Source organism: Microtus pennsylvanicus, chromosome 8, assembly GCF_037038515.1.
Source record: "Microtus pennsylvanicus isolate mMicPen1 chromosome 8, mMicPen1.hap1, whole genome shotgun sequence".
In the NCBI taxonomy this organism is placed as follows: domain Eukaryota; kingdom Metazoa; phylum Chordata; class Mammalia; order Rodentia; family Cricetidae; genus Microtus; species Microtus pennsylvanicus.
The window spans coordinates 33,381,936-33,408,734 of record NC_134586.1 but is presented as its reverse complement, the minus strand read 5'-3'; the positions used below and the strand labels follow the sequence as shown (position 1 = coordinate 33,408,734).

Below are 26,799 nucleotides of genomic sequence, written 5' to 3'. Positions count from 1 at the left end.
CTCTATGGGAAAGTGAGGAACTCAAATTGGGGAAGGAGGTGAAATGCTCCCATAGAGATGCCACCATGGCAGGTGGGTTCCCATGGAGATGCCACTGGGGTGGGTGGGTTCCCATGGAGATGTCACCAGGGTGAGTGGATTCTGAGACCCCGACACAGAGGGTCTGTGAAGGACATTATGGAGTGGAGTCAGGTGCTCAGGTGGGATGGCGCTTTATTTATTAATTTTATCTCGAGACAGGGTCTCATCATGTATTTCTGGTTGGCCTGGAGCTGGCTTTGTTGACTCTGCTGGCCTTGAACTCACAGGGATCTGCCCGCCTCTGCCTCCCAAGTGTTGGGATCAAAGGTGTGCCTGGCTGTGATGGCATTTCTATGGTGACATCTGAACTGTGCTGGCTCAGCTGGTCAGGTTGGAACCCCATGGGATAAGGAAGTTCTGCCCAAGGATCCATGACCAGGGTCAATTCAAAAATGTTCAGTGAGTGGTGTTGTGTGGCCGGAAACTTCTAAGTCTTTCCCTGTGACCACCATTGTTTGTTCCTGGAGAACTGCTGTCAACGGTGGTGACTTAGGATCAGGCCAGTGCCCTCCATCACCTTCTCCCCTGGCCAGCTCACTGAAGAGTACGGGAGTAACCCCCATGTGAGATATCACACCAGATATCTCCTTTTAGATGTCTTCTAGATGTCTCCTTTTAAATCAGGGAGATCTTAACTAAGAAATTAACAAAGGTAGGGGACCACTAAGTTCACCCTTATGGAGTTCTTTCTTGGAGTGGGGATACGGTTATATGGGTAACAAGAGGAAAGGACACTGGTGGGTGAGGTGGACATAGTGTGTGCTTGGGGACAGGAACTGAGTTGGTGGGGGGCAGGGGTGCTGTGATGGCAAGATAGGTACTGCATGCTAGTATGTGGGGCTTCACTGGAGGTACCACTTGGCCTCGGGCATAAGAGGACAGAGTGGATGCTTTTCTTGCCCTGCTGGGCTAGCATACAGAAGATCACAGCAATGTCTAGAGGGGATAACCCTCAGTAGGCACGGGGTCTCCTCCAACTATGTGCTACTAATATAGGGGCAAGGCCCAGGGGCCCACAGCTGCAGCTACTCCTAAAGCCCATCTTCCCTGAGGGTTGTCTTACTGTACCTGGTAGCTGAAGGCCATCCCCCTTCTTCACACCTGTGTGATGATTTTTGAGACATGTTAATGAAGGAGAAGCACATACAGCCTCATGTGTATACCACACCTCACCAGACCACCATCACATACACACACACACACACACACACACACACACACACACGGCTGTGCATGTGCACACACATGCACGCACACACACGGGTATGCATGCACACGTACATGCACACTGGTGTGCATACACACACACACACACACACACACACACACACACACACACACACGAGACCATTCTGGACTCTGAGCTGTGTCTCAGGCTGACATGAAGGGATGGGATTCATGGGATTCATGATTCTTTAGCTACAAGCCATACTCCACCTTGACTCTCTACACAGAACGGATTCTTCTGCCTCTCTCTATGCTGATTTGGACCCTGAATGGTACCTAAGGGGCCACCGAGGCCTGATTTCCTCACGGTATTGTCAGATGTAGGGCTGGCCTGCAGGAACTTCCGGGTGTCTGTTCCCAGCCAGGCCCACGGAGATTGGAACACAGGTACAAACTACTGTATTTCACCGACATCTTACGGAGCCCTACTGCACTCAGTCTATTCATCCCGGTTACAGATCCTCACTCGTCCATGAGACCCTGTCCCAATACCTCCTGGGACTCTCAGCCAGGTCTTTGCTCCATTTAGTTCAGCCTCACTTTGCTCTCCCAGATAACAGCTCAGCTTCACTGTTCATGCTGGGTGTTGAAGGGACGACTGTGACCTCAGGGGACACGCTGGGAAGGAGTTCTCCACTCAGTTACCAGCTGCCTTCTGCCCTGATGCCAGTTTTGTGTTCCAGTGGCCTCTGTGGCTAGCATGCCTGCCTGAACTTGGTTGGGAAGGGCCACCTGACCACTTATCGACCTTCCCCAATCTCCCAAAGGTCTGAATGTGTGGGTGCTGCTCTAGAGCTTAGGGAAAGAGATGAAAGACTGACACTCTGAAAAGGGACTGTTCCTGAGACTGAGTGTGGATTCCAGGTAAGGCTCTGACTATTCTGGGATTTGGGTTCAGGCCTTTTTGTGTGAGCATCTTTTTTCTGTTCTGGAAGGTATTTGTATCTAAGATGGCTACACATTGCACCTCAGTGAGGGACTGTTACTTTGAAAGGAGAAGGGGAACCAGGACTTGGACATTGTGTCACCTCCTGGGGAATCAGAGCAAAAAGCATGGAACTGGATTTCAACCATGTTTTCAAGTGCCTGCCCATGTCGGGCACTTGCCTATGCTGGATGGATTTGCAGCCCTGATGGTATAATTGACCAATGTCAGAAGGAACATTTCTGGGTAAGAGCTTCTGTTCAGTACTGAGGTAAGGGGAAGCCAGCTCCTGCTGGCTGCCTCTCCTGCTGGAGTCTGGAGTTTGAATGACATTTCCAGCATCCCGAGACTGGCCTAGAGGGGAAGGGGAGGCCTCGGTGACATGACTGGACAAGACAGAAACTGAGGCAGATGGAACACACATAACCCACCCAATCCAACAGGCCCTGAGGACAAGGGAGGTGACTGTTGGCACAGGGTATGGTGTAGCAGGTACTCTATATTGTGGAGTGAACAGGTAAATGAAAAATGTGGCTTTAAAAGCTCCTTCTCTAGTTTTCAGAGTTAGTGTGGGGGGGAAAGAGGCTTACCTTTTTTGTCTTTCTTTTCTTCCTCTTCACCTCCAGCCCCCAGCAGGGTAAATATGATGCCAGTCTGAGAGTTCACACCCACAGCAGTCACTACCATCCGTCCTGAGCCCTCCATCACATGGGTCCCTGGGGAAAGTATAATCCCATTACTATCACATGGCAAAGCCTCCTCCCCAAATGAACAGAAGGAACAAGTGTCTATCAGCTTCTAGTACCTTGCCCACTGAGATCATGGGGTGACACCTTCAGTTGGGGGCCACATCATGGGCATGGTGGGGCCTTTTCAGATGGTAATGCCTCAGGGGAGGCTGAGATGGACTTGGGACAGTATTATAAAATTGCTGTTGCTTCTCAGTTCTCTGGTCCACAGAAAAGACCCAGGCCCAGCACCTCCTTTTCTAGCCTGGAGTGTCACCTCTGCTTGTCTCTGTCTCTCTCATTTCTTCTTTCACGATTATAATCCAAGTACGGAACATTCTCTCTCTTTATGTATAGTTTTTATAATCAGACCTTATTCTGCAACCCAATGGGAACTAAGACCCAGAGAGGACTGGTGAGAACTGGCCCATCTCCCCACTAGTGGAGAATTCAGGGGTCTGTGAACTGAGATGGGAAACCTCATATATATGTTTTCACAGACCTCAGAGTGAAATTCAGTGTTTTCCCCCACTGTGAATGTACAGGATGAATGGGCCCCATCACCAATAACATCACACACAGCTGTAGATGCACTATAAAGACTCCAGATTTTCTCTATGTGGTAGATATTGATTATCACCCCTCTGACAGTAGACCGGTAGTTTATCTTCCTCCTGGGTCTTGTTTTGAGTGCTTATCTAGAAACACACGTATTACTGTGCTACATACTTTAAAACTACTTTATTTCAACACAACTGGTTTCTGTAAGTCATCCTGTGCATTGTATTTTATGACCTTCCAAATTTTATATGAGGAGGTGGGTATACAGTGACATCAGACTCTCTGGGGCATCTGTGCTACAAGGAAATTTCAGGTCCTTTTCCTCGAAGGTGACTACTATTGCTATTGTTGTCACAGTTAGTATTTGAGGCAACAGGGATAAAATCCAGGCCTTGTGTATGTGAGGCTAGTGCTCTACCTCAGAATGCCTTTCTCAGGCACTTTTGAGACAGGTTTTCATGTATCACAGGCTGGCTTTGAACTTGCTGTGTAACTGATGGTGATCTCATGCCTCTGCCTTCCAAATGCTGGAGCTACAGACATATGCCCCCATGCCTAGTTTATAGGGTGCTAATAATAGAACCAGGGATTCATGCAGTCTAGGCAAGCACTCTGCCAGCTGAGGTACATCTTAGTTATTTTGCAATTTAAAATTTTGAAACACCGCCTCGCTAAGTTTCCCAAGATGGCCTTGAACTCACTCTAGCTCAGGTAGGTCTTGAACTGTGACTCTCCTGCCTCAGCCACCTGCATATCTGTGATTGCAGGTCTGTGTCAGTACATCCAGCTTGTTTCTTAGACTCTTATGTTTCTCAAAGTGAATTCCAGAAAATCCTAGAATTCTTAGGGGTCTGGAAAAAAACTGTTGAATGAGGCAGTTCTACATTTATTCATCTTTGCCATTTTTAAATTTTTTTATTTTTGTTTTGTGTGTATACATGTTTTGCCCACATGTATCTCTGTACCACATGTGTGCAGTACCCGAACACATCAAAAGAGGACACCAGATTCCCTGGAACTAGAGTTACTGCGGGTTGTGAGCACCTTGTGGATACTGGGAACCAAACCTGGGTTCCTTGCAAGAGCAGCAAGTGCTCTTGACTGCTAAGCCATCTCTCCAGCTCCCATCTTTGGGGCTTTTGAATCAACAAGTGTTGTTTTCTTGTCAGGCAGGCCTCTACTACACAGGCTCAGAGAGTGGCTGTCTTAATACCATAGAGAACTTGTGGGAGAGAGAGAAAGATGCACAGGTAGAGACCTGGTGTGGTGACACACTTTTGTCATCCCTGTGCTTGGGAGGTAGAAGAGACAGGAGGATCAGGAATTCAAGCTCATCCTCTGCTAAAGGTAGTGAGTTTGAGGGCAGCCTAGGCTAGCTACATAAGACCCTGTCTTAAGAAACCAAGACAAAGCAAAGGTGGGAAACGGTGTTTTCTCTGTCTCTCTCTCGCTGGACTGTCAGCCTTCAGGAGATGGCAGGGCTGACTCACGTGAGACATGAGTGAAGCCTGGGGACACTAAGCTAACCGGCATCCACCTGCCAGAAGCTCCACGAGCTTCCAGATCCACAGACAGAAAGTAGAGCGGGGCTGCCAGGGGCTGCCAGGGAGCGTCTGAGAAGCTGGAGTTTCATGAGATCAGACAGCCTTGGCTGGGGAACATGGGCAGTCCCTGGAGGTCAGAGATGTCTGCGTGACAGGAAGGTGCTAGATGCCGTTGAATCTGACAGTGGCTGCCTGGGAAGCAGACAGAGCCATGCTCACCAACCAGTCTATCCAGAGAAGTGCAGGGTGGTTCTCTCTTCTGCCCCTCTGCTCTGGTGCATGCAGAAGCCATGCCTGCTCTATGAGACTGTCCAGCAGGGTTAAGCTGACCTGCCACTCAGGGTTCTGGGTACCAACTTTGTTCACGTGCTGGGAGGAGAGGACTGACTGCCTTGCCAGACAGATGAGGAAACTGAAGCCCCAGGAAAGCTTTGGAGCATTTACTATAGACACAAAGGAAATATCTGGCACACCTACTGTGTGCTGGCACTGTGCCACACCCCACCCTACAAACAGTAATCTCAGCTCTCACGCCATGGGAACCGAGGCCAGAAGGGCGAGGTAGACTGTCCCAGGCCCTACACAGAGGAAGAGCAACGCCAGACTTTAAACTCTCTTTCTTCCAGCCTAGGATCTTGGACACAGCTCACTACCCCCCCCCCCGCCCCAGTGAGAAGGCCCCCACAGCTAGCTGTAAAACCCAGTTGAGAGCAGGCTGGCGGAGAGATGAGTGTATTGGTCCTTGGGTCCAGAGGCCACAGGAAGCTGTTTTCCACCTGCTTAGCAGAGAAGGGATGGAAAAAGATGTGGGGGCCAATTTCCACCCAAGATAAGCAGGCCTCGAATCACCTTCTAAGCTGATCATGCCTATCACCACCCGGGGCTGGCGGCTCCTGTAACCTGTGTAGGCAGATAGGGGACAGAGACAGGGGCAGGACAAAGAGCTCACCAGATCTGGGAACAGACCTACCACTGGATAGAAGCAGGGTCTCTGGGGAACACAGCCCCAACCTCCAAATGGCAGTCTGATGATGTCCCCCAGTTCAGACTCCTAAATCAGTGGTTTTTACCCTTCCTAATGCTGCAGCCCTTCAATACAGCTCCTCATGTTGTGGTGACCCCAACCATAATATTATTTCACTGCTACGTCATAACTGTAATTTTGCTACTGTTATCAATTGTAATGTAAATATCTGATATTCAGCCCCCGTGAAAGGGCCATTAGATACCCAGAGGGGTCGAGATCCACAGAATGAGAACCAGTGTTCTAAGGGCTTGGCTGGCTCCTTGAGGCCCTAGTAATGCAATCAGAAACCCCGGATCAGATACCAGCCTTCTTGTGCTGTGCTCCTTGCCCTCTGCCCTCTGCCAATACTAATCCTGGGGCATGTGAAGCCTTTCTGGGAGCTCGAGATGGCCTTGAGGTTACGCAAAACCAGGCCAGTATTCATATTCTGGGGTCTATCGAATGTCACCGCCTCTCAGGGACTGGTGAAATACTGGAATTTCAGGCTAATGTGTAAACACTTGAAGATGGTTTGGTCTGTGAAAGTCCATGTTTCCAGCTGCTGTGTGGGGTGGGGGAGCGGGAATTGCCAGAAGAGCACCGTGTTGGTGCCTCTCCAGATGGCGATGGAGTAACTACTGCCTCACTCTGGTGTCTGGGACCCCTGCAGCCCTGGATTTCTCAGCCCTTCTCTCTGCCCATTCCGATGTGTCACAGTTTGGGGTCTGTCCCCCTATCCATCCTGGGGGGCAGGCGTGTGGATGCCCACAACCTAGTCTGCTGTTTCTGAATACGAGCTCTCTCTAGATTCTTCCTCTGGATCTGGAGATGAACTTGGGGTTTGTGAAGGCTAAGCCAGGAACTCACTTTCTCTCTCTTCCCTCACCTTTGCTGTGCTTGAAAACAAGCGCAGACCTGTGATCCCCACAACAGACCACCAGTGTGCCCCCACAATGTGGAACCAAGCTCCCGAGGGATTTGGGGGAGATCCATGGATACCCTAAAACCAGTGCCTCTGGGTGAGTGGAGGAGGGGCAGTCCTGAGAGGAGGAAGGGGCCAGGCAGGATATGGAGATGAAGGAAATTTCCTTGCTTCCACTTATTCCTAGGAACTGAGGCAACCAACCCATTTTACAGAAGAGCAAATAGAGGCTCAGGGAAGAGGTAGAGATTGTCTGGGGTTCCCAGTCAAAGAGAATTAGAACCCTGCATGTCTCCACTGTAAGGAAGGATGTCCACAGGGGTCCTCAGGGTATTCCACTGACCCTGTCCCAGTGGTTTCCCCTTTGTGTCACCATCGACACTTTGTGAGTCTCACAGGTAAACTGAGGCTCAGAGAAGCCAGCAGTATGTCTGAGCACACACAGCACATGTATTCCAGGGCACCTGTCCCATTCACCTCTGCTGCCTGCTCCTCCCACATTCTTCACAGCTGCTGGGTGCCCAGCCCCGATGGCAGTGGCCTTGGGCTCAGAGCTCCCCACCTGGACTTGATTGGCTGGAGAACTGGTTCAGAAGTCTGTCTGTGGGTGGGCCCTTCGGTAAGAGATCGGTTAGATTTGGTCTGGCGGGAACACTGTCAATTCTGTTCTTTCTTTCATTATTTATGTGGTTTTGAGACAGGGTTTCTCTGTGTAGCCCAAGCTGTCCTGCAACTTGCTCTGTGTGTAGACCAGGCTGGTTTCAAACTTACAGGAATCCACCTGCCTCTACCTCCCAAGTGCTGGGATTAAAGGCGTGCGCCACCACTGCCCACCCCTCCTTTTCTCCTCCTCCTCCTCCTCCTCCTCCTCCTCCTCCTCCTCCTCCTCCTCCTCCTCCTCCTCCTCCTCCTCCTCCTCCTCCTCCTCCTCCTCCTCCTCCTCTTCTCTCTGTATTTTTGATTGTTTGCACAGTGCAAAACCCATCAGAGCTGGGCAGTGTTGGTGCACGCCTTTAATCCCAGCACTCGGGAGGCAGAAGCAGGCGGATCTCTGTGAGTTCGAGGCCAGCCTGGTCTACAAGAGCTAGTTCCAGGACAGGCTCCAAAGCTACAGAGAAACACTATCTCAAAAAACCAAAACCAAAACCAAAACCCAAAACCAAAAACCCTCATCAAAGTAATACCCAGTGTGCTAACAGGAGTGGCTGTGGAGGGCACTGGTGGTCATGGGTCCCTTCCTAGTGAGGTCCTGAGCAGATGGTAGCAGTTGAACAGGCAAATAGGAAGTAAGACGGGTATTGGGTGGAGGGTTCATCTGTCCTCTATGGCTGGAAAGAACAAATCCCGTGGGTCTGTAGTGAGATCCAGGGGGTGGAGTGTGGATGAAGCTGCAACTCTTAGAGCTGGCGTTCCCTCCCAGTAGGCCACCCTGACCCATCCCGGCTCTGCTCACATAGCCAGGAACGAGAAAGTACTATCTACTTATTCTTTGCATTTGTTCCGTTCCCTGCTGCTGTCCACACCTGTCCAGGCTCTGCCACCCCTCCTCCCTCTGCCCAGCTGGCCTTCTGTGTATGTCTGGCTCCTTCCTCATCTACCTAGTAAGTATGTGCCGGGGGCTGTCTTTGTGGATCTCAACTCTAACGCCCCTTTTCTATCCTTTCGATGAACAGGGCCTTTCAAGTTGAGAGGTGTGTTTTCTGGAGCCTCCTACCAGCCCATCAGTCCCATAAGGTGAGCACAACCTTCCAGACATCTCTGGCCCAACCATCCTCTACAGCATGTCTTCAAGGATGTTCCCTGGACCTTGGAGGGAAAAGCAAATCCACTCCTCTGGCTCCTTATAGCCTTGTAGACCTGTGGTGGCCTCTGTAGATCTCCCTTGCTTGTTTTGGTCCTCACATGCCACCTACTGATGACCAGCCCAGGCTTCAAGGACCCTCTTGACTATAGTGAGACACGGAGTATCCTCCCGGTCACTAGCTCTACGCTCTACCCTAGCCCATCTGGGATGTGTTCCCTATCTCATCTCCAAGGACCTCAGGCCTCCTTTCTCTTCTGGCTTCCAGTACTTCTGGCTCTTAAGATGTTCCCAGCTCCTCCCTACTTCTTGAGAGAAGCAAGGGACAAGAATCACAGAAGCCCTTGCTGTGCTTCCCAGACTCCTCCTCTTCCCTCTTCCTCAGAACAGCTTCCTAGCTTTGCCTTCACCCCCACCTTGTTTTCAATTCCAATGCCCCGTTTTCCTTTGGGTCCTGTGCCTCTGTGAGAGAACCGAGACCCCGTGATTCACCCTAAACCAGCACAGCCAGATTCCCAAGCATCTCCGTCATTCTGGAATCTCCATCTGTCCTGGAGTCCTCCCAGGTTGCTTTGTGACACTGTTAGCCAGTGACTCTGAATGCTGTCTCCGTCAGACTCCTGCTAGCATCCCCCCTCATACCTTTCTCCATGCTATCTGTAGACTGTCACCATCTACCATGGACTCCCATAGAAACCGCTGCACACTTTCCCCAAGGATGGCTACCTGCCTGCCAACTCCTGCAGCTCAGAGGCCAGAACTAGGGTTGATGGGTCTGCGGCCAGCTGCAGATCTGTCACATGGTCCTGTGTTCCCATAGGGCACTGGAGACCTTCCATGATCCCTTACTTGGACCTCAGGGCCTTTGCACTTGCTGCTTCTCTGCCAGAAATGCATTTTTCAAAGTTTTGGTTTTAGCTCTAGTGTAACTTCCTGAGTCAGGCATTTTCTGACCTGTTGAGATTCTTCCCGGCCTCAGGGCCCCTTCTCACTGCAATCTTGTGTCTTTGGTGGATTTATTGTCCTGGAGTTCACTTTAGTATTTGCTTGTGTGTTCCTTCCTTGACTGCTGCCTTCACCAGATTCTAAATTCCAACCCAGGCCAGTAGAGACCTTGTCTGTCCCGTTAGCCATCAGCAAACAGTAGGCGCTTAATAAATATAGGGGATGAGGCCAGCCTGGTCTACAAAGCAAAATAGGTATAGGGATGTGTTGTCTCACTTCATATCAGCTTGACACAGGCTAGAATCATCTGAGAGGAAGGCATGCTAATAGAGATAAAATGCCTCAATGAGATCCAGCTGGAAGGTATTTTCTTCATTAGTGTTGGTGGTGTTAATTAGCCTATTGTGGGTGTGGCCATCCCTGGGCTGGTGATGGTCCTGGGTTCTATAAGAAAGCAGGCTGAACAAGCCACAGGGAGCAAGCCGGTCAGCAGCACCCCTCCGTGGCCTCTCAGGTTCCTGCCTTGTTTGAGTTCCCAACTGCTTTTGTTGATGAACTGTTACATGGATCTATGAGTGAAGTAAAACCTCCCCTCCCCAAATTGCTTTCACTCATGATGTTACATCACAGCAATAGTAACCCTGACTAAGACAAGCAGTGAATAAATTCTAGATAAAATAATACTTCAGCCTTTCTATTACCCGAAAGACTTGTGGATCTTCCTTTTTATATTGCCAGGGTATCCCACCCACCCGGAGGGAAACGGACCAAGCAAGCTTCTAATTGCCCTGTAAACCCCAGCTCAATACACTCCCCCCTGGCCTCTCTGCTCCTTTCTTGGAATTTGTATATCATTTTGTATCTCTATTGTGAGGTTAACATGGCCATACAATGAAGCCTCTTGGTTATCTCTGCAAGGGAGGGTTTTATGAAGGTGTTCTGCCCACATGACCTCCCCAGCCCATCTTATGCCCCCGTGGTAGCCAGAAAAACCTTAAAAAATTGCCAGTGTCATTAGGCAATTTCATCTAGGCCATCCTATCCTACTCAGAATAACATCCTGATTCCTGACTATGGTTCAGAATCCAAGCATCTATATCCTGCTATCCTACACCTCAGTGTGGTCCTGCCTCTGAGTGTTGGTATCTGCTTTCCTTCTTGCCCGGTGAGCTCTTGCCCAGGAATGGCAAGGCTGGCTTCCTCTCATGCCCCTCCCCCCATCACGGGGCCTGGGGCATAGTGGGTATCCAGAAAGACTGTCGCTTCGCAGGAAACCAAGGGACTAGAAACTTGACAAGACACTAGAAGTGTCTTGCAGGGGTGAGACACTCTGTGACATTTGCTGTGGGAGTTTCCAGGCCAGGCCGTGGCTCTGCATGGCTTGCTTGGGAAAGGGGTGGTTTGCACACAGGGGGCTGATCCTGCCATGGACCCTAGAGCCAGCGACCACACCAGCCTCCCTGTGGTGGGTGGGGACTGGCCGCAGGGGCACTGTGAGTTGCAGCTCACCTGACAGCAGCATGGGGTCCTTATCCACAGACTTGCGCACCTGGTCAGACTCCCCTGTGAGCGAGCTTTCATCGATCTTGAGGTCATTGCCCTGGATGAAGAGGCCATCGGCAGGAAGGAGGTCACCTGATTGGAGGAGGGCAGGGGGTCAGCAGAGTCAGGGGGCCAGAGAAGCTGGGGCATCCATGGGGGAGGTGCCCCAGCATGCAGAACCACGGTGGCACTGGAAGCCAATGGGCAGCTAAAGTGACATCCTTGGGGCCTGACACAGCCACCTTGGTTCATGCAGGCATGCTCTTCATAATGTATATCCGTTGACCTGATGGGCCCAGGGGGCTTTGCAGTTTATTTTCCTGCAGTCTTTTCATGGCTGGGAGGAGGTCTTTCATAACAGAGCAGGCTATTTTTTTGGGGGGGGGACTGAAGACATTCCAATCAAGTGAGTCACAAGGACTGAGTGAGGAGGGCCACTCCAATCTCCCAGCCTGTGTCTATGGACCCAGGATATATCTTCTCCAATCCCCCTCTGGAGCCTGTCTGTGGGCTTTCTGATAGCAATATGACTGGCTTGGGATACTCACCACCCACTTCACCTCTTGCTAACTTTCACCAGCCTGGAAAGATCTCTCTGAAGTCGGTTCAGGGACGGGAAATGGGTTTTGTTAGTGATGCGGTGCTGGGAAGCCTTCTGAGGCTGTATTCAGATTATGAGCAGTGATTGATTAGTCATGTCTGCTATAGATGGAGGCTGGGGTGCAGGGGCATGACCTTTCTGATTTAACCGGATGGGAACTTGTCTCCTCTGGGATCCTCAGGGCCGCAGAATACATCTTGCCACAACATCAGCCTTTAGGGTCCCCATCCCCCACCATTCCCTGGATTAGGATCTTTGTATCTGCTGGTCCTGTCCCACCTCTATCCAGATTCCAGCTCTAGAATCATGGCCAGGAAGACTTGCCATATTTGATCTGGGCGATGTCCCCGACCACGATCTCAGCCACTGGGATCTGGACCACCTGGCCGGCCCGGACCACGGTGAACTTCTGCTCCTGCTCGATGCGGCTCTGCAGGCCCCGGAACTGTTTCTCCTTACTCCAGTCATTGAAGGCCGTGACCAGGACCACGCAGATGACCGACAGCAGGATGGCGGCCCCCTCAATCCAGCCTGCTTCTGCCTCGCCTTCATCCTCTGCCCCACCCTGGGCCGTGGCACATCCTGTAGAGAGACAAAAAAACAGTGGGTCCCTAGGCCACCAGACAAGAGCTTCCATACTGCTCAGCTAGGCCAAGTCACCACTGATACTCAGATGACGGCCTCGCTGTTCCTCTGTGTGCCATGCTCTGGGCAAAGGGCGCCTCCCGGTCACTTTATAAGGCCCCTGGGGTGTTCTCAGAGAGACCTACTAACTTCCCAAACCAGGCGGGTGGAAAGCGAGAATGCCACCCCAGGCAGTATGACTTCAAAGCCACCACCTGAATCACACTGGCCCTACCTTCGTCCCAGCTGTGAGACCTCAAGTGAATGACTCTGTCAGTCAGTTCTCACAGTCAGGATTTCATGGAGCCCAGGCTGGCCTCAGATTGGCTATGCAGCTGAGATGATCTTGGAATCCTGATCCTACTGCCTCTACTTCTGAGCACTGGGATTAATTTCTCCATGCCTACCTTGATGCAATACCATGGAAGTGGAGGCGGCATTGCTGACAATACCTCCTGGGGCTTTGGGACAGGAAAGGGGTGGGCTCTTGGGCACACTAAGTGTGTAGCAGGTTCTCCGCAACTCAGGCCACAGCTAGGGCAACGGAATCTACCTGACCTGCAAGGACCCTGCACTCCATGCTTGGCACTACTGAGTCCCCAGTACGGGCCTACAGTTCTCTAGATTGGTCAGGCCAATGGGACAATGAGAAAAGGAAAAATGCCAATATGCTCAACATGGAGGCTCAGGCCCAAGGTCTACAACACTAGGCTGTGAAGAGCCTATGACTCTCCAACCTCTCCTTGCTCCCCACGGGGGTCCCCAAAGCAAGAGGCACCTGACATTTCTGAATGCAGAACCCAAGACTCTGAGTGGCCAGGGGTCACATTCTGGGTGAGAGCTGGGTGTTCTCCTCATGGTTTATATACCAGAAGTGGTGTCTGATCATCTCTATTGGTCAACTCAGAAGGGCGCTTTCCACAGGGGCTAGGCTGGCAGGGTGCTGGGCAAGCCTTGAGCATCTATCCTCATCCTTCAGATGGTCAAAGAAAGGAAAGAGACTCAGAGAGAGGCAGTGATGCAGCTAGAGTCACACAGCATATCTAGAGTTTGGATTCAGACCTGGAATCTGAGCTCGGATTTGTCCTGCCCTGAGTCTCTGAGCCTCTGAGCCCATGGCAGGTGGCAAAGACTCATTTGATCATCTGGGCATCCAGTGTGATTCCAAAGAATAGTGAACAGAAGTTTCAAGAAACCCCAACAGAAGCTTCTGGAAACACAGGGGTCAGAAGCAATGAGACAAGAAGGTCAGGGAATGCCTGGGAAGGCAAGAGGTCACTATGGCCAGGAACAAGTGACACTGGAGGATCCGGGTCCTCAGCTGAATCAGAACTCCCTAAAGGCCAGTAAACTCCTGGAGGGCTTTCAAGGCTGTTTGTCCCCTTGGAAGCTTTGAATTGTCTCGGTAACTTAAAACCATCCTACCAGACCACTGCTTGAAGGTAACAGCTATTATATTGGTGCCACTGAGAACTGCCCCTGCCGCCCCTCCCCGAGTTCAAATCTCAGCTGCAGACTGCTAGGTAGCAGTTTCACCATAGTGTCTCAATTTTCTCATCAGTAGAATGGGGTGATCATGGGTGTTCCCCTCCTCAGGTGGTCGCAGGGTAAGGGGACCCTCCTTGTGAAGTGGCCGCCGTGGGGTCCCATGGGCTCGAGCCTTGAGCACATGACGCAGAGCAGCAGAGCAGGAACCAGCTGGAATCCAGTCGCCTGAGATGAGGGAACTAAGGGCTGTGGTCCTGTGTCACTGCGAACAACCCCCACAGAGATACGAACCCCTACCCCAAGGGTGGAAAGAACAGGGAGCCTTAGAGATGGAATTCTCATGCTGCCAGCTCTTAGTGCCACAGAACTCAGTCTCCTGGCGTGCGACCAAGCGCAGATGAGACATGATCAGCAAGGAGACACTGCAGCTGCACTGAGCATGCCCAGGCCTCTTGTCATTACCCCCTAGGTGACCCAGTCTCACAGCTGTTCACGCAGCTGTCACGCTGGGTGTCGTCAGAAACCCAGAGAGAACTTCCAATATGCTGAAGGTGGAAAGTAATACACGAAGTACCCACAGAAGGTTCCAGCAGGAGCCGGAGGATGGTTGTATACACTCTGAGACACGACAGTGGGGAAGGGAGGACTCAATCCAGACCCTGATACTTCATTTCGTAGGATTTTGGTTGTCCCCACTTCTTGTCACATGCTCTGTAAAGGAGACACCTGTCTCCCCTTGTGTGCTTCTTTGGAGCCTCTCTCTCTCTGTGTGTGTGTGTGTGTGTGTGTGTGTGTGTGTGTGTGTGTGTGTGTGTGTGCAGGGCATTATTAGAGTACTGGGACACTTAGAGTTATTATCAGTACATCACGTTGAGATTCCAGACTCAGAAAGACTCAGATTCAAAGTCCAGGCCTTGCTATACAACTCTAGGTAAGTGACTCAGCCTCTCTGAGCTCCCGACAAACACCTAGCATATGCCAGGTACTCTGCCCCTTTTCCTGAGTGTCCCACAGATCCTTCTTCGGACCCTGCTGCCCTGTGTCCCAGGATCTGTGTCCCTTCTTCAGATCAGAAGGTGATGCTTCAGGAGCCCAACCATTGTCAGGATTTGGTACACCCGGATTTGAGCCTATATCCCCTAGGGTTCTCTACTTGCATGACACCTGACTGTGACATGAAGGCCAGGTGTGAGTCTCTCATACTGGCTTGTCTACACTGAGGGCAGCTTAAGGCCTGGTTTGGGGCTATAGTCCATGTATCTGAGGCCAATTCTTTTTTTTTTTTTGCTTTTTCTGGCATTTTATTGATTTCTCTTTTTAAATTTATTTATTTATTAAAGATTTCTGTCTCTTCCCCGCCACCGCCTCCCATTTCCCTTCCCTTCCCCCAGTCAAGTCCCCCTCCCTCGTCAGCCCAAAGAGCAATCATGGTTCCCTGCCCTGTGGGAAGTCCAAGGACCATCCCCCTCCATCCAGGTCTAGTAAGGTGAGTATCCAAACTGCCTAGGCTCCCACAAAGCCAGTACGTGCAGTGGGATCAAAAACCCATTGCCATTGTTCTTGAGTTCTCAGTAGTTCTGAGGCCAATTCTATGCAACTGTCCTCTCCTCTCCTCCCAGCCCAGTACTTCCACTTGTCCAGTAGAACACAGACCACACTCTAGCCAGACAAGAACTGCTAGCTGAAGCAGGGTGATGGTGGCACACGCCTTTAATCTCATCACACGGGAAGCAGAGGCAGGCGGATCTCTGTGAGTTTGAGGTCAACCTCGTCTACAGAGTGAGTTCCACACCTGGCTCCAAAGCTACAGAGTAACCCTGTCTTAAAAAACAAAGAACAAAACAAAAAAAAAGAATTGCCAGCTGAGATGCCACTCTTGGATGCTCAGGATAAGGGCAGGTGAGCACTGCAGCAGGTGGACTCCCGTCTGGGGCTGCATGCAGCATGCGGAGCAAGCTGGTGGGAAGGGTATGGGAAACCTGTCCTGCCTCTATTACTTTGCTAGTGGGACACAGTGTAGGCAGCTGCCTTCCACTGAAAGTGTGGCTGGACCAGCAGCAATGAGGTGTGGCAGGGGCAGAACCAGGTCGACTCAGGACACACTCCAGTCACCAAGACATGATCTCTGGGCTCTGGGTTTGTGTACCCCAGAGATGTTCATGGCAGCAGTCATCTGTCTGGAGCCACGGGGTCTCTCCTGGCACACTCCAGGACCTCTGCCGTCCTATCTCGGCCTCTGCCAGCTGCCCTCGTCTCACCTTGCTCAGCAGGGCCACAGGAGGCCATTGATGCCGGTGACTCAGTCCCAGCCCTCTTTGTGGAGCTGGATGTTTTTTGCCAGAGCCACAGAGTTTCAGCCCCTTGGTGGGTGACCTTGGCACATCTTTCACAGGCTCCGGGACTCATAAGAATAGCATCTAGCTCCTCTTGGGTCTAGCCTGATGAGTGCACTTTCTATCCCTCGCCAATGATAACTTCTCCTTGCAACAGATGGAGACCATTACAGAAAGCACAACCAATCAAAATGCAGGGTTGTGGAGCTCAGTCCCGGAGGATCATCTAGAAAACATTCCCACATCTTAAGGGTCAGGGAACATTTAGGAAGAAAGGGCAGAAAGATGGTAAGAGCCAAAGGATCAGGGGCTTTGCTGTGTGATTGTCTCTAAATAACAACAGAAGCTGCACCCATAACGTTTCATCAACACAACCGCGCAAGCGTGATCTGAGCAAGGATGACTCAGAGAAAGAGCCCACGAGACCCCTCAACCTTCACAAAGAACTACAGACAACCGAATAAAACTGGGTGGGACAGCTGGCCCAGGGAAGAGCACACCAATTGGCTGTCCAGTGCCAAAGGTCACTCCTGAAAACATGCAAATAATAATATATGGACACAATAGGATATATTTAGAGACTTATAGGTATATACAAAAACATATATGCATGCAATAATCACTGATTAAAAGAGACTTGGATGGAGCTAGAAAACATCATATTGAGTGAGGTAATCCAGACCCAGAAAGACAATTATCATATGTACTCACTCATAAGTGGTTTTTAATCATAAAGAAAACCAGCCTACAAATCACAATCCCAGAGAACCTAGACAACAATGAGGACCCTAAGACATACATGGATCTAATCTACATGGGAAGTAGAAAAAGACAAGATCTCTTGAGTAAATTGAGAGCATGAGGACTTTGTGGGAGGGTTAGGGGGAGGGGAGCAGAGAAAAATGTAGAGCTCAATAAAATCAATAAAAAAAACAGAAAAAAAAGAGAGACTTGGAGAGATGGGAGGGGGATGTGAGAGGGCTTGGAGGGAGGAAAAGGAAGGGAGAACTGTAATTCAATTATAATCTCAAAAACAAAGAAAGAAAGAATAGTATTTGTCTACAGAGTTACTGTGTGGCTTAGGCGATGAGGCAATGGCTTCAGCCACAACAGCTCCTGATTTGGGCTAGCTCTGGCAACTGTAGGACATATGTCAGCCTTATCGTCTGCAGGCTTCTATATTGGCTGAAACTGTAAGGAAGGCTGTCCTCAGTACACCCCCTCACTCTCCTATGGGAACGTTGGTCCCAGTACCCACTATTGGCTGAAACTGTAAGGAAGGCTGTCCACAGAACACCCCCTCACTCTCCTATGGGAATGTCCGTCCCAGGATCCACTATCAGAAACCTCACCCCCTTTCTTGTTGATAGCTTGGCCTGTGAAAATCACCCATCTTCCCTTTCTGCCCTAGCTACTGGGAAGCTCAAGTCAATCTTAAATCTGAATCACAGTAGCAATTATAACAGATTTGTTTGCATCTACCATTTTTCTGCCCGACTTTTTATTTGCCTTTCTTCCTATCCTCTATGGAAAGAAACCACATGAAAACGAAAAAAAAAGCCAGGGCCATTTAGATGGCGCAGTGGATAAAGTGCTCACTGCCAAGCCTGGTGACCTGAATTCAATCCCCAGAACCCATATGGTGGAGAGAGAGAACCGACTCCCATGGTCAGGTGACAGAAAGGAATGGCCTTGGAAGGAGCTTGGCAGCATGTTGTCACATGCTCCACAGCCAACCCCAGGCCTTTCTTCTTGGTGTGCACTGTGGTCCCAGGCCAGATATTAACCCCCAGGCTCCCATATAGGTGGACTTTGGGAACGGGACCTTGGTGAGGTAATATGGATTAGATGAAGTCATGGGGGGCCATCCCAGGGCAGGGAAATAGCTAAGGGAACATGAATGCCTGGCCTTACCATGCAACCCCACCGCCGTGCTACAGTGCAGCTCAAGCCCCTCACCAGATGCACCGCCTTGTGGTTGGGCTCGGGAGTCTCCAGAACAAGAGACGTCTCTTTATTAACCACATAATCTATAATAGTTCGATATTTAGTTACCATGAACTTAGATACTGGGTGGCCCAGAGCAACTCAACCTCCTTCTCTATACCCCAGTTCCCTTATGTTTAAAGGATGCTCAAGCTGGGAATACAGAAGGCGTCTAATAAATGCCCACTGTAGTTATCACCACTGCTGGTCTAGCCTTGCACTCACGGTGGGCTGACTGGGACCTTGGGCATGCAGTGGTTTCTGTGGCCCAAGTCCCAGCCAGCTAGCTCCCGCTGTACAGTGCTGTGGGCACTGTCCGTACATGCACCCTTCCGCATGCTGTGTGCTCAGGAGTGTCCAGGACACCCTACCTTCGTTGCTCTCTCCAGGGGGGTGGTAGAACGACAGGCCCAGGGAGATGATGGCTGCTATCTCCAGGATGATGAGCGTCACGTCCTGCAGCGCTTCCCATACCAGCTGCAGGAAGGTTTTTGGCTTCTTTGGAGGTATGAAGTTTTGCCCAAAAATCTGTTTCCTCTTTTCCAGGTCTGGAGCAGTGCCTGGCAAACCTGTGGACAGAGGGCAGTCGAGTTGGGCAGGGGCCAGGAGAGATGCATGCCTGTCACTCGGAGCTAAGGAAGGAACAGGCAAACATGGCAGGAACCTTCCAGGCTTTCAGCCTTAGGAGCCCAGTGTTCCAAGCAATTCATGTCCTGAGGGGGCCCCTGCTAAGTGAATGGAGGAACCTAGAAACATGGATGCTTCCAGACTCATGGTGGTACTCGTCCCCATGAACATGCATGCCGAGGAACACTTCATACACCTGATTCTTGAAATCATAGCTCAGCTCAGCCCAGCCCACTGCAGCTCTGCAGAGACATATCACACAAAGCCTCCTCCATACTAAGTGCCGAACATCTGATATAATTTACTGAGTATGGACTGAAGGTGTCCCCCTGGATGGCTGGATGGGTACACTGTCACCTAGTCACAAGGTTGAACAACTCTTAGCCAGGCCATTGTAAGCTGGGGAATCTGTGACTATCCAAGTCCAACTCCCAGGACCTGGGTCAGGGACCTGTCTTGGGCAAACACTCTCCGGAGATGTGACTAAGGCCAGAGCATCTACGATGACCCAGGTGTTCCTCTGTCCAGAGATAAGTGTCCTTATGGGTGACACTGACTCAGGCTGTAAGACAGCTGTGTAAGAGGGTGGACAGAGATCGGAGGGACAGCTGCAACCAAGGATCCCAGAGTTACCAGATTCTGAAAGACGTTAGGGATGACCTCTCCTGTTGCGTGTAGGGCAGGGTCTGGCTAGCACTCAGCTTTGGATTTGGGGCTTCAGAGCCATGAGAGAGGCAGCTATTCCTGGCTCAAGGCCACCTAGTATGTGACAGTCTGCTCCAGTGAGCATGGAGGTAACCATGCAGCCTGCTTCTTCCCCGGCTCTGAGTTCCACTTCTTAAACATGGCAGCGCTTGGTGAACTGCCTCTGGGCTTTGGATCCAGCCTGACCCTCAGTTTCTCCTTCTGCTGTGAAGATAATGGCGACAGTGGTGGTGAGGGCACCTAACCCACAGGCTCGTGTGTTGCTTGAGTCAGCAAGCGTTTTTTATGCCCCTGGGCAGTGTGCAACTCTGCAGCAGATCCTGGGGCAGAGCTGAGAATGCCACAGCGCAGCACCAGCTGGGAGCCAACCTCCCCTGGGCAAACATATATACTACTGTGAGATCCATCTTGAGGGCAGCAGGCGCTCAGGTGGTTCTGGCTGTGGTTCCTGGACCAGAGCAGCAAGCACAGCCTTGATATGCACCTGTTGGAGCAGTGGGGCCCACTGACAACCCACCAGCTCTCTGAGTCTAGATAACCCTGTAGCCTCATGCACCTGACCTCTGACCTTGCAACGCTGGGAGCGTCTCATCATTTCCATATTGAAGCCAAATGTCCCCTTCCACGGCACTGCTTCTCGTCTGACTTCTAGGCTACAGCTGAGGTCTCCCTTTCATCCTCTGCCCTCATCCTGGTCCACCCAGGGCCCTCCCTGACTGTTCTCTGGCTCCCTCTGCCCCATATGCCCATGCTGAGCCCTCTACACGGCTCTTCTGTGTGTCTGGACTCATCTACACAAAGACACAGATGGCCAAGGACTAGGGAGCCCCTTGGTGGATGTGCAGAGACGGATGTGAAGAGCACTAGCAGGGGAATAAGGTGCGTGGCAGACACTTGGACCACAGCAGTGTCCTGTTCCGGCTTATGCTTCTTATTAGCTTATTATTATTATTGTGTGTGGATGCGTGTGAGATGTGTGTGGGCACCTGTGTGTCATAGCATGTGTTTAGAGACCAGAGGAAAACTGTGGAGCGAGTTCTATTTTTCCACTTTCATGTGAGTTCTGAGACTCTTCAGTTGTCAGGCTTGCAGAGCAAGCACCTTTATCACTGGAGCCATCTTCCCAGGATCTGGCTCGTTTCCTTTCGGTGCCAATGACACCCTCCTGCTCCTACATAACATACCCACTGTCTTATAGGGGTGGAAAGCAGCCACCTTATTGCTGACCCAGTCCTGGCCCCTGTGGGTTGTGTGTTTGTGAGATGAATCCTCTCTCACCCAGCTTCATGCTCTGGAGCAGAGGTTGGTCTCAGAACCGTCCCGCAGGCTGGCGCAGGGGACCTTAGACTCATCTCACTCATGACTGCAGGTCACATGTCTGAGTGTAGTGAGATTCATGAACGAAGGGCTAGGCCCCTCCAGGCTCACTTGTCTTAACAGGGAAACCAGGGTGGGTGGCGTCAGGGAGGGGACACCTTTCAAAAAAACTCAGCCCTTTAGTACTTTCCTGGGAAGGCAGAAGCCCAAGGCATGCTGGGTTGAGAACTGAGGATTCAGCTGTTTTATTTTCTGGGACCAAGCTAGTCACCAGGCTTGGTGGTAAGAGCCTTTACCTGCAGGTCCAGCTTGCTGGCCCTTAGATGGTAATGTAACCTGGCTTTGGGGCTATATCTTAGTCCTCTGTGGAGTGCCCGCTCATTCATCCCTTCAGTCCACAGTTCTTGAGCCTCTAAAGAACCCAGAGACGGTGGTGTGCAGGCAACAGGTCTGTGACTCATGGCTATAAGCACTTAGGGGCCTGTGACCCAGGCCTGGGCTTCAGGGGAAGCAGGAGAAAGTTCAAGATGAGGAAGCATCACTTAGTTGATGCTCAGGGTCCTGCAGAGCCTCTCTGGGAGGCCAAGGAAGCTCTGGGCAGCCCAGCTCTCATCGACATAGTATCATAGGCATCAGGGTCAGTGGGACCATTTACTTTATGCAGGATGGGGGCTTCCTGAGGTTTTGTGAACCCCATGTTCAACACGTGGAAGCACTGTCCTTATTGTCCTGTGCTGGGTTTCCCACTTGGAATGTCCTCACACTGAGAAAACAAACCCAGCCTCCGATGCTTTTGTGAGCTTCACAGGCTGCGAGTCTTCCTTGCTGCCCTGCATCTTGGAGGTCCTGGGCTTTATTCTTTTAACCAAACTCTCATTTTCTGGATGCACTGGAGGGAGGTACACCCCTTACTCGTGCACACCAAGTGGATGTGGTGTGGGTACTAGGAGTGGGTACTATTGGGGATCTGGCAAGATTGGGCTCTGGTGGCTGGTGCTGAGATTTGCTAGGCCTCTGGCTGTCAGGTCCCTTTTCTGAACCTGTTTTCCCTTCTAGACACTGAGGAACTTCGCTAAGATGGGGTTCCTAGAGGGTTCCAAGGTTCCTAAGCGGCTGTTCCGGGGGTGTGTGTGTCTGTTTTCACTTGTGTGCTTTCTTGCAGCTTGGCAGGTGAGTAAAGAAACTGGGCATGTATGGTGAGGGTTGTCAGGGCCCGATTGAGTCTCGGATTCCTCTGAAGCCCTGTGGTTCTAATGATCTGACATCCACAGGACAAATGCTGGGCATTGTGGGAGTCAGTTATGCATGGCGGGTCACAGCTCTGAGGTTCTGTTATGCTGGGGACCCATAGGCTAGCCCTAAGAACCTCGGCCCCGTGTCAATAGACAGGGACAGCAATGGCCACGACTGAGGGCCAACGGGTGAAGGAGGCAATCGGGAGCCGTGGAGACTAAGGCAAGAGCATGTTGGGCCTTTGAAGGGGGAGTGTGGGATCCAGTGGCTAGATCTCTCAAGCTATCATAAATCAGAAGGCTGGAGTCTGATACAAGATCTCCCATTGGAGATGTTTCGGTGCCAAACTCAACATCCTTGTGGACTGTGTTCAGCCCCCAGTCACCAGCGCGAGCTGTCCAGAGTTGTGTGACTAGCAACTGGGGGCTACAGACTGCCACATTACTACGGCCGCTATTGACTACTACAAACAACTGCACGCTCACCACTGCCCCTGACTGCCATGTCTCCACTGCCACTACCCCTATTGCTGTCCTGGGTCTGGAACGTTAGGCTCTTTTTTTTTTCTTCTTGCCTTGCTAGAGATAGAACCCAGCATGTTGTGTGTGTTGTGAAAAATGCTTTACCATGAAGCCATACCCCAGCCAGGCCCTGGATATGTCTGTCAGTCTGTGTGGGTCTGTCTTAGGTGTCAGCACCCCTCTACCTGGGTCAGGGGGTGTCAGCACCCCTCTACCTGGGACAGGGGGTTTGGCTTGGACCTGTCTCTCCTTGCTCTATGATTCTGAGTAGATTTTACAGTCTCTTGGTGGGGGAGGGGTGGCAGCCCTGGGACAATGGTGCTTGAAGATCCCTGAACCAAGCTCTGACAGAGTTTTGTACACAGGCAAGCTCCTGGGCCATGATGTATAGACCAACACACTGAGGAATAGGGTCCTGCTATGGTGAAGGCCAGTGAGGTGAGCCAGCAGCCATCTGATTCTCTCTAGGCTGATGTGGGCAGGCGGAGCATACAGGCCACAGAACCGGTGCCTGGTGTCAGGTCCACAGCAGCCGAGGTCTCCAGACTCCAGCCTTCTTGGGAATCAAAACCACACATGGAGCTTCAGGGCCCTGCTACTTACATTCAATGGAACAACAGCGGTTCAAACTAGACCCTGTCAAGGAGGCTTCAGATGACAGCTGTGGGACCTAGCACAAGCCAGGGACTGTGAGCGCCTGTGCCTTGTGCACATTTGCTGGAGGGTGTGGTTGGGTTGGGACTCTGTCATTCCTTGGAGGTGACACAGTGATAAGACAGCACCGGCAGCTGGGCTGGTGTGCAGGGTGGGCATTTACAGCCCTGTGGCGTGGCTGTGGGAGGAGTCCACAGGTCCTACCCCTTGCCAGAGGCTGGCCCAGTGGCCAGCTCCCAGGAAACTACTACTAGGGATTTGCAACAATTGGCCAAAATGGTGAAATGGGCTAAGATGCCTGGACTGCTCCTGGCCCTGTGCCCTCAGGCAGATGGTCTTCTCTCTCTGGGCCTCATTTTCCTTATGCCAGGCATTTGAATGGCAGCAATACCTTTCCTGTGTTTACAATGGCAAAGGCTGTCATTATGAACCACCCACAAGGTGCAGGGTCTCGACCTGGCCTCACACTGTAGTTGCTGGGACATTTAAAGTCTATTCATGCCAGGACTCCAGGGCCAGTTTCTGACTGAACTGGGCAAGGCCATGTCTGGAGGTAGAAATAACGTCCTAGGATCTTGCTCACTGCTGGGGTAGGGTGGTCCTCAGGCTAGAAGTCTCTCCCAGGAACTGGGGAAATGCAAGTTCTCCACTGCTACCTAGGCCCTGCATAGGTCACTGGATGGGTCTGCCACCTGTGTGGTTACAAGCATCCACAAGAGGGGACAGTCCAGGCTCTATGTGTAGCTGCTGGTCTTTAGAGGCAAGACAAGGAAAATGGCTGCTAGGTAACCTTGAGGCCAGGGTCTCTAGGAGCCATGATGTGTGTGGTCTTGGATCACTGGCCAGCTCAATGAGAAAAGCGACTGGTCCAGATGTCACGGTGGTAGGTGACAGACTCTGGACCCGAGAAGTGAGCTCTTTGCTCAGTTCTGCAGTGTTTCCAGCTCCCATGAGACCTGTCTTACTTCTTGGAGTTTCCACGCTGCTGCCACGTTTGTAGCCTCCAGGGGGCCGTAGTTGATGCAGAAAGTGCATCAGGCCAATAACTTGACAGCCCGAGACACGTGGCTAAGGAAGGCTGGAGGAGGAAGCTAGAATTCTGGCAGGGAGAGGAGGGCTGGGGAGAGGAGAAGACAGTGGTAGGCAATCGGGACCTCACCCGTACATTCTGCTCTGAACCTGATCCTAAGCTCCTCGCAACCATCCTGATTCTGGGCTACGGCAGCCTCTCTGAGTGGTTCCAAAGTCTCCCCCCCTCCTCCTTTCTTGATTTCCACAGCCAAGAACAACCTAGGCTTCTCACTGTTATCTGACACCCCTCCCCCATCACCAGCTCCTACTAGCATTGCTCAGGCTAGCCCCTCGGGTGTCAAACCCTGACTGAAACCTGCCTTTGCTGCTACCCCACCTTCTGGACACTGATACCCGGAATCCTGAGGGAACCCTGAGCATCTTTCCATGCTTTCCTGTCTGTTTAGGGATCAGAGATGGGGATGTGGGGGCATCAGCTGTTCAGAGACACTTGAACACAGTGGAAGTTCCTGGAAGCCATGTGAGCTTGATTTGGCCTCTGTGGGAAAACTGCCCACATATGGGCCTCCCTCCGTTGCTTCCGCCCTCATGGCCTGGGTCTGTCAGAGGCATGGTAGGTAACAGGGATAGCTGCTATCCAGTGTACATGCTAGGCATATGTACAGCCTGTGACTACATCCTGGTTCTTGATAGGCAGGGGAGGGTTGGAAAGGCATCTCTTGATACTTGGCAATCCTAGGTAGGATACCTGTGCATCCAGAGTGATTATAAATGCTCACAGGGCAGTGGCATGTTTACTGGTTATGTGCTGATGTGCAGATCTGGTGTGTGTACACACATACACACACACTCATACACACACATACATACACATGCATGTACACACATACATGTACACACATACATGTGCACACATACACACACACACACACACACACACACACACACACACACACACACCTTGTGAACTCAGTGTTCATGGCAGACATGAACCTGAATGGTCACACCATTGACTGTTTTCTCTGCAAGCAGAGTCCTCCATATGTTCATATGCACAGGGACATGGTGGGGAAACACGGGCCTCTAACCTGACCCAGATACAGATATGAGGTTCATGGATTCAAATTCCATAATATACTTGACCTGAGTCAAGCTGAGTTACTGCGAAGTCCATGGTGGGACTTCCATGGTGGGCATCTCAACTTATGGCTCCAGGATGTTCTATGTGGGCAGAGAAGGGGGCTCATAAGTAGGGGGCATGTGGGGATGGTTAGTGGCCGTCTCTAGATGCTGTGAAAATATCAATTATTTGTATTAAGGAAGAGTTAGACTCTTGGGTATGAGTTCCCAGATGAAAGAGAAAGCCAGACACTTGGCACTTAGGACAAATAGCAAACATATTGATTAGTGTGAGTGATGACCCGTGTGAGCACACGACTAGTAAGGTAATTACTTGCTGTTCTCCTGAAAACAAGTTATGCTGATCTGCAATGTGCCCCCAAATTTCCTCTGGGTGTCTCTTGGATCCACCTTACAGGAGCAGCATGGTTTCATGGTTATCCAGTCAGGAAACTGAGACACCAAAACACGGAAGTGACTTGGCTTTTAAGAAGTGTGATTTGGCTGCAGAAGAGGGCTGGGCCCCCTCTCTCACCCTGGCCTCTTCATGCTATGAGATAGATCTACGGGGGTGTGACTGATGGGAAGCCCATCTCCCTCAAACTAAGCCTTGTTGCACACACACAAACTCTGTCAACCTCATAGAAGACTCTCCATTTAACCTGCTTCTTGATGGCTTTGCCCCTGCCCCTTAGAACAATAGAGGCCCCAAAACTTCATCCACTGCCCATAAGACTTTTCTCCAGAGGAAATGCTTCAACTCAGAAACACTGCAAGCTGCCCTTCCCCACTACCCCAGTAGGGGGCGTCCTGCACGTTGGCCAGCAGGCAATGAGTATCTCTCAATGAGTATCCATTTTTTAAAAATGGAGCCTGCCTTTTCACAGTCACGACACAGCTGAAGCCCAGACCGCAGAGGCCCCACGAGTGCTCTTTCAATGCTTGCTAGCTGCCTTCCACAGGACCCCGCTTCCAGGTCAAAGGCAAGAACTCTGCCTCTCTTGTGCTGCTCCAGAGACGGCCTCCGGTTCTACAGAGAGCCTTGGCTGTGGATGAGTGCTAGCTCCAAGGTACCTGAAGGGGATTTGGAGAACGAAGTCATCAGGCTGAGTGTTGCTAAATATTTGTGCTGTCAGTGTGATGTGGGTTCTTCCATTAGCATAAATAAAAGCCTTATATTTTCAGAAAAAAAAACCCTCCAAGCGCTTTAAAAGCTACATTTATAGGAAAATGAGTTTCTGTCTTTGGAAATTGAGTGGGCTAAATAAACTGTGGTT

The 26,799-nt window shown here is 51.2% G+C and overlaps 1 protein-coding gene across 14 annotated transcripts in view; it reads right to left on the bottom strand.

Moving 5' to 3' along the window:
- The window catches only part of Atp2b2 (ATPase plasma membrane Ca2+ transporting 2), a 320,698-nt gene that overhangs the window by 65,954 nt on the left and 227,945 nt on the right, over positions 1 to 26,799 (bottom strand). For 9 of the 14 annotated variants that reach the window (XM_075983151.1, XM_075983148.1, XM_075983150.1 and 6 more), the window contains 4 exons: positions 18,686 to 18,883; positions 12,208 to 12,465; positions 11,250 to 11,375; positions 2,824 to 2,949 (listed from right to left, as the gene is read on the bottom strand). In XM_075983151.1, the coding sequence (XP_075839266.1) occupies positions 2,824 to 2,949; positions 11,250 to 11,375; positions 12,208 to 12,465; positions 18,686 to 18,883 (708 nt within the window). Of the gene's footprint in view, positions 1 to 1,149; positions 1,183 to 2,823; positions 2,950 to 11,249; positions 11,376 to 12,207; positions 12,466 to 18,685; positions 18,884 to 26,799 lie in introns of all 14 variants that reach the window. The other 5 variants (XM_075983147.1, XM_075983142.1, XM_075983143.1 and 2 more) reach the window with 1 other exon arrangement.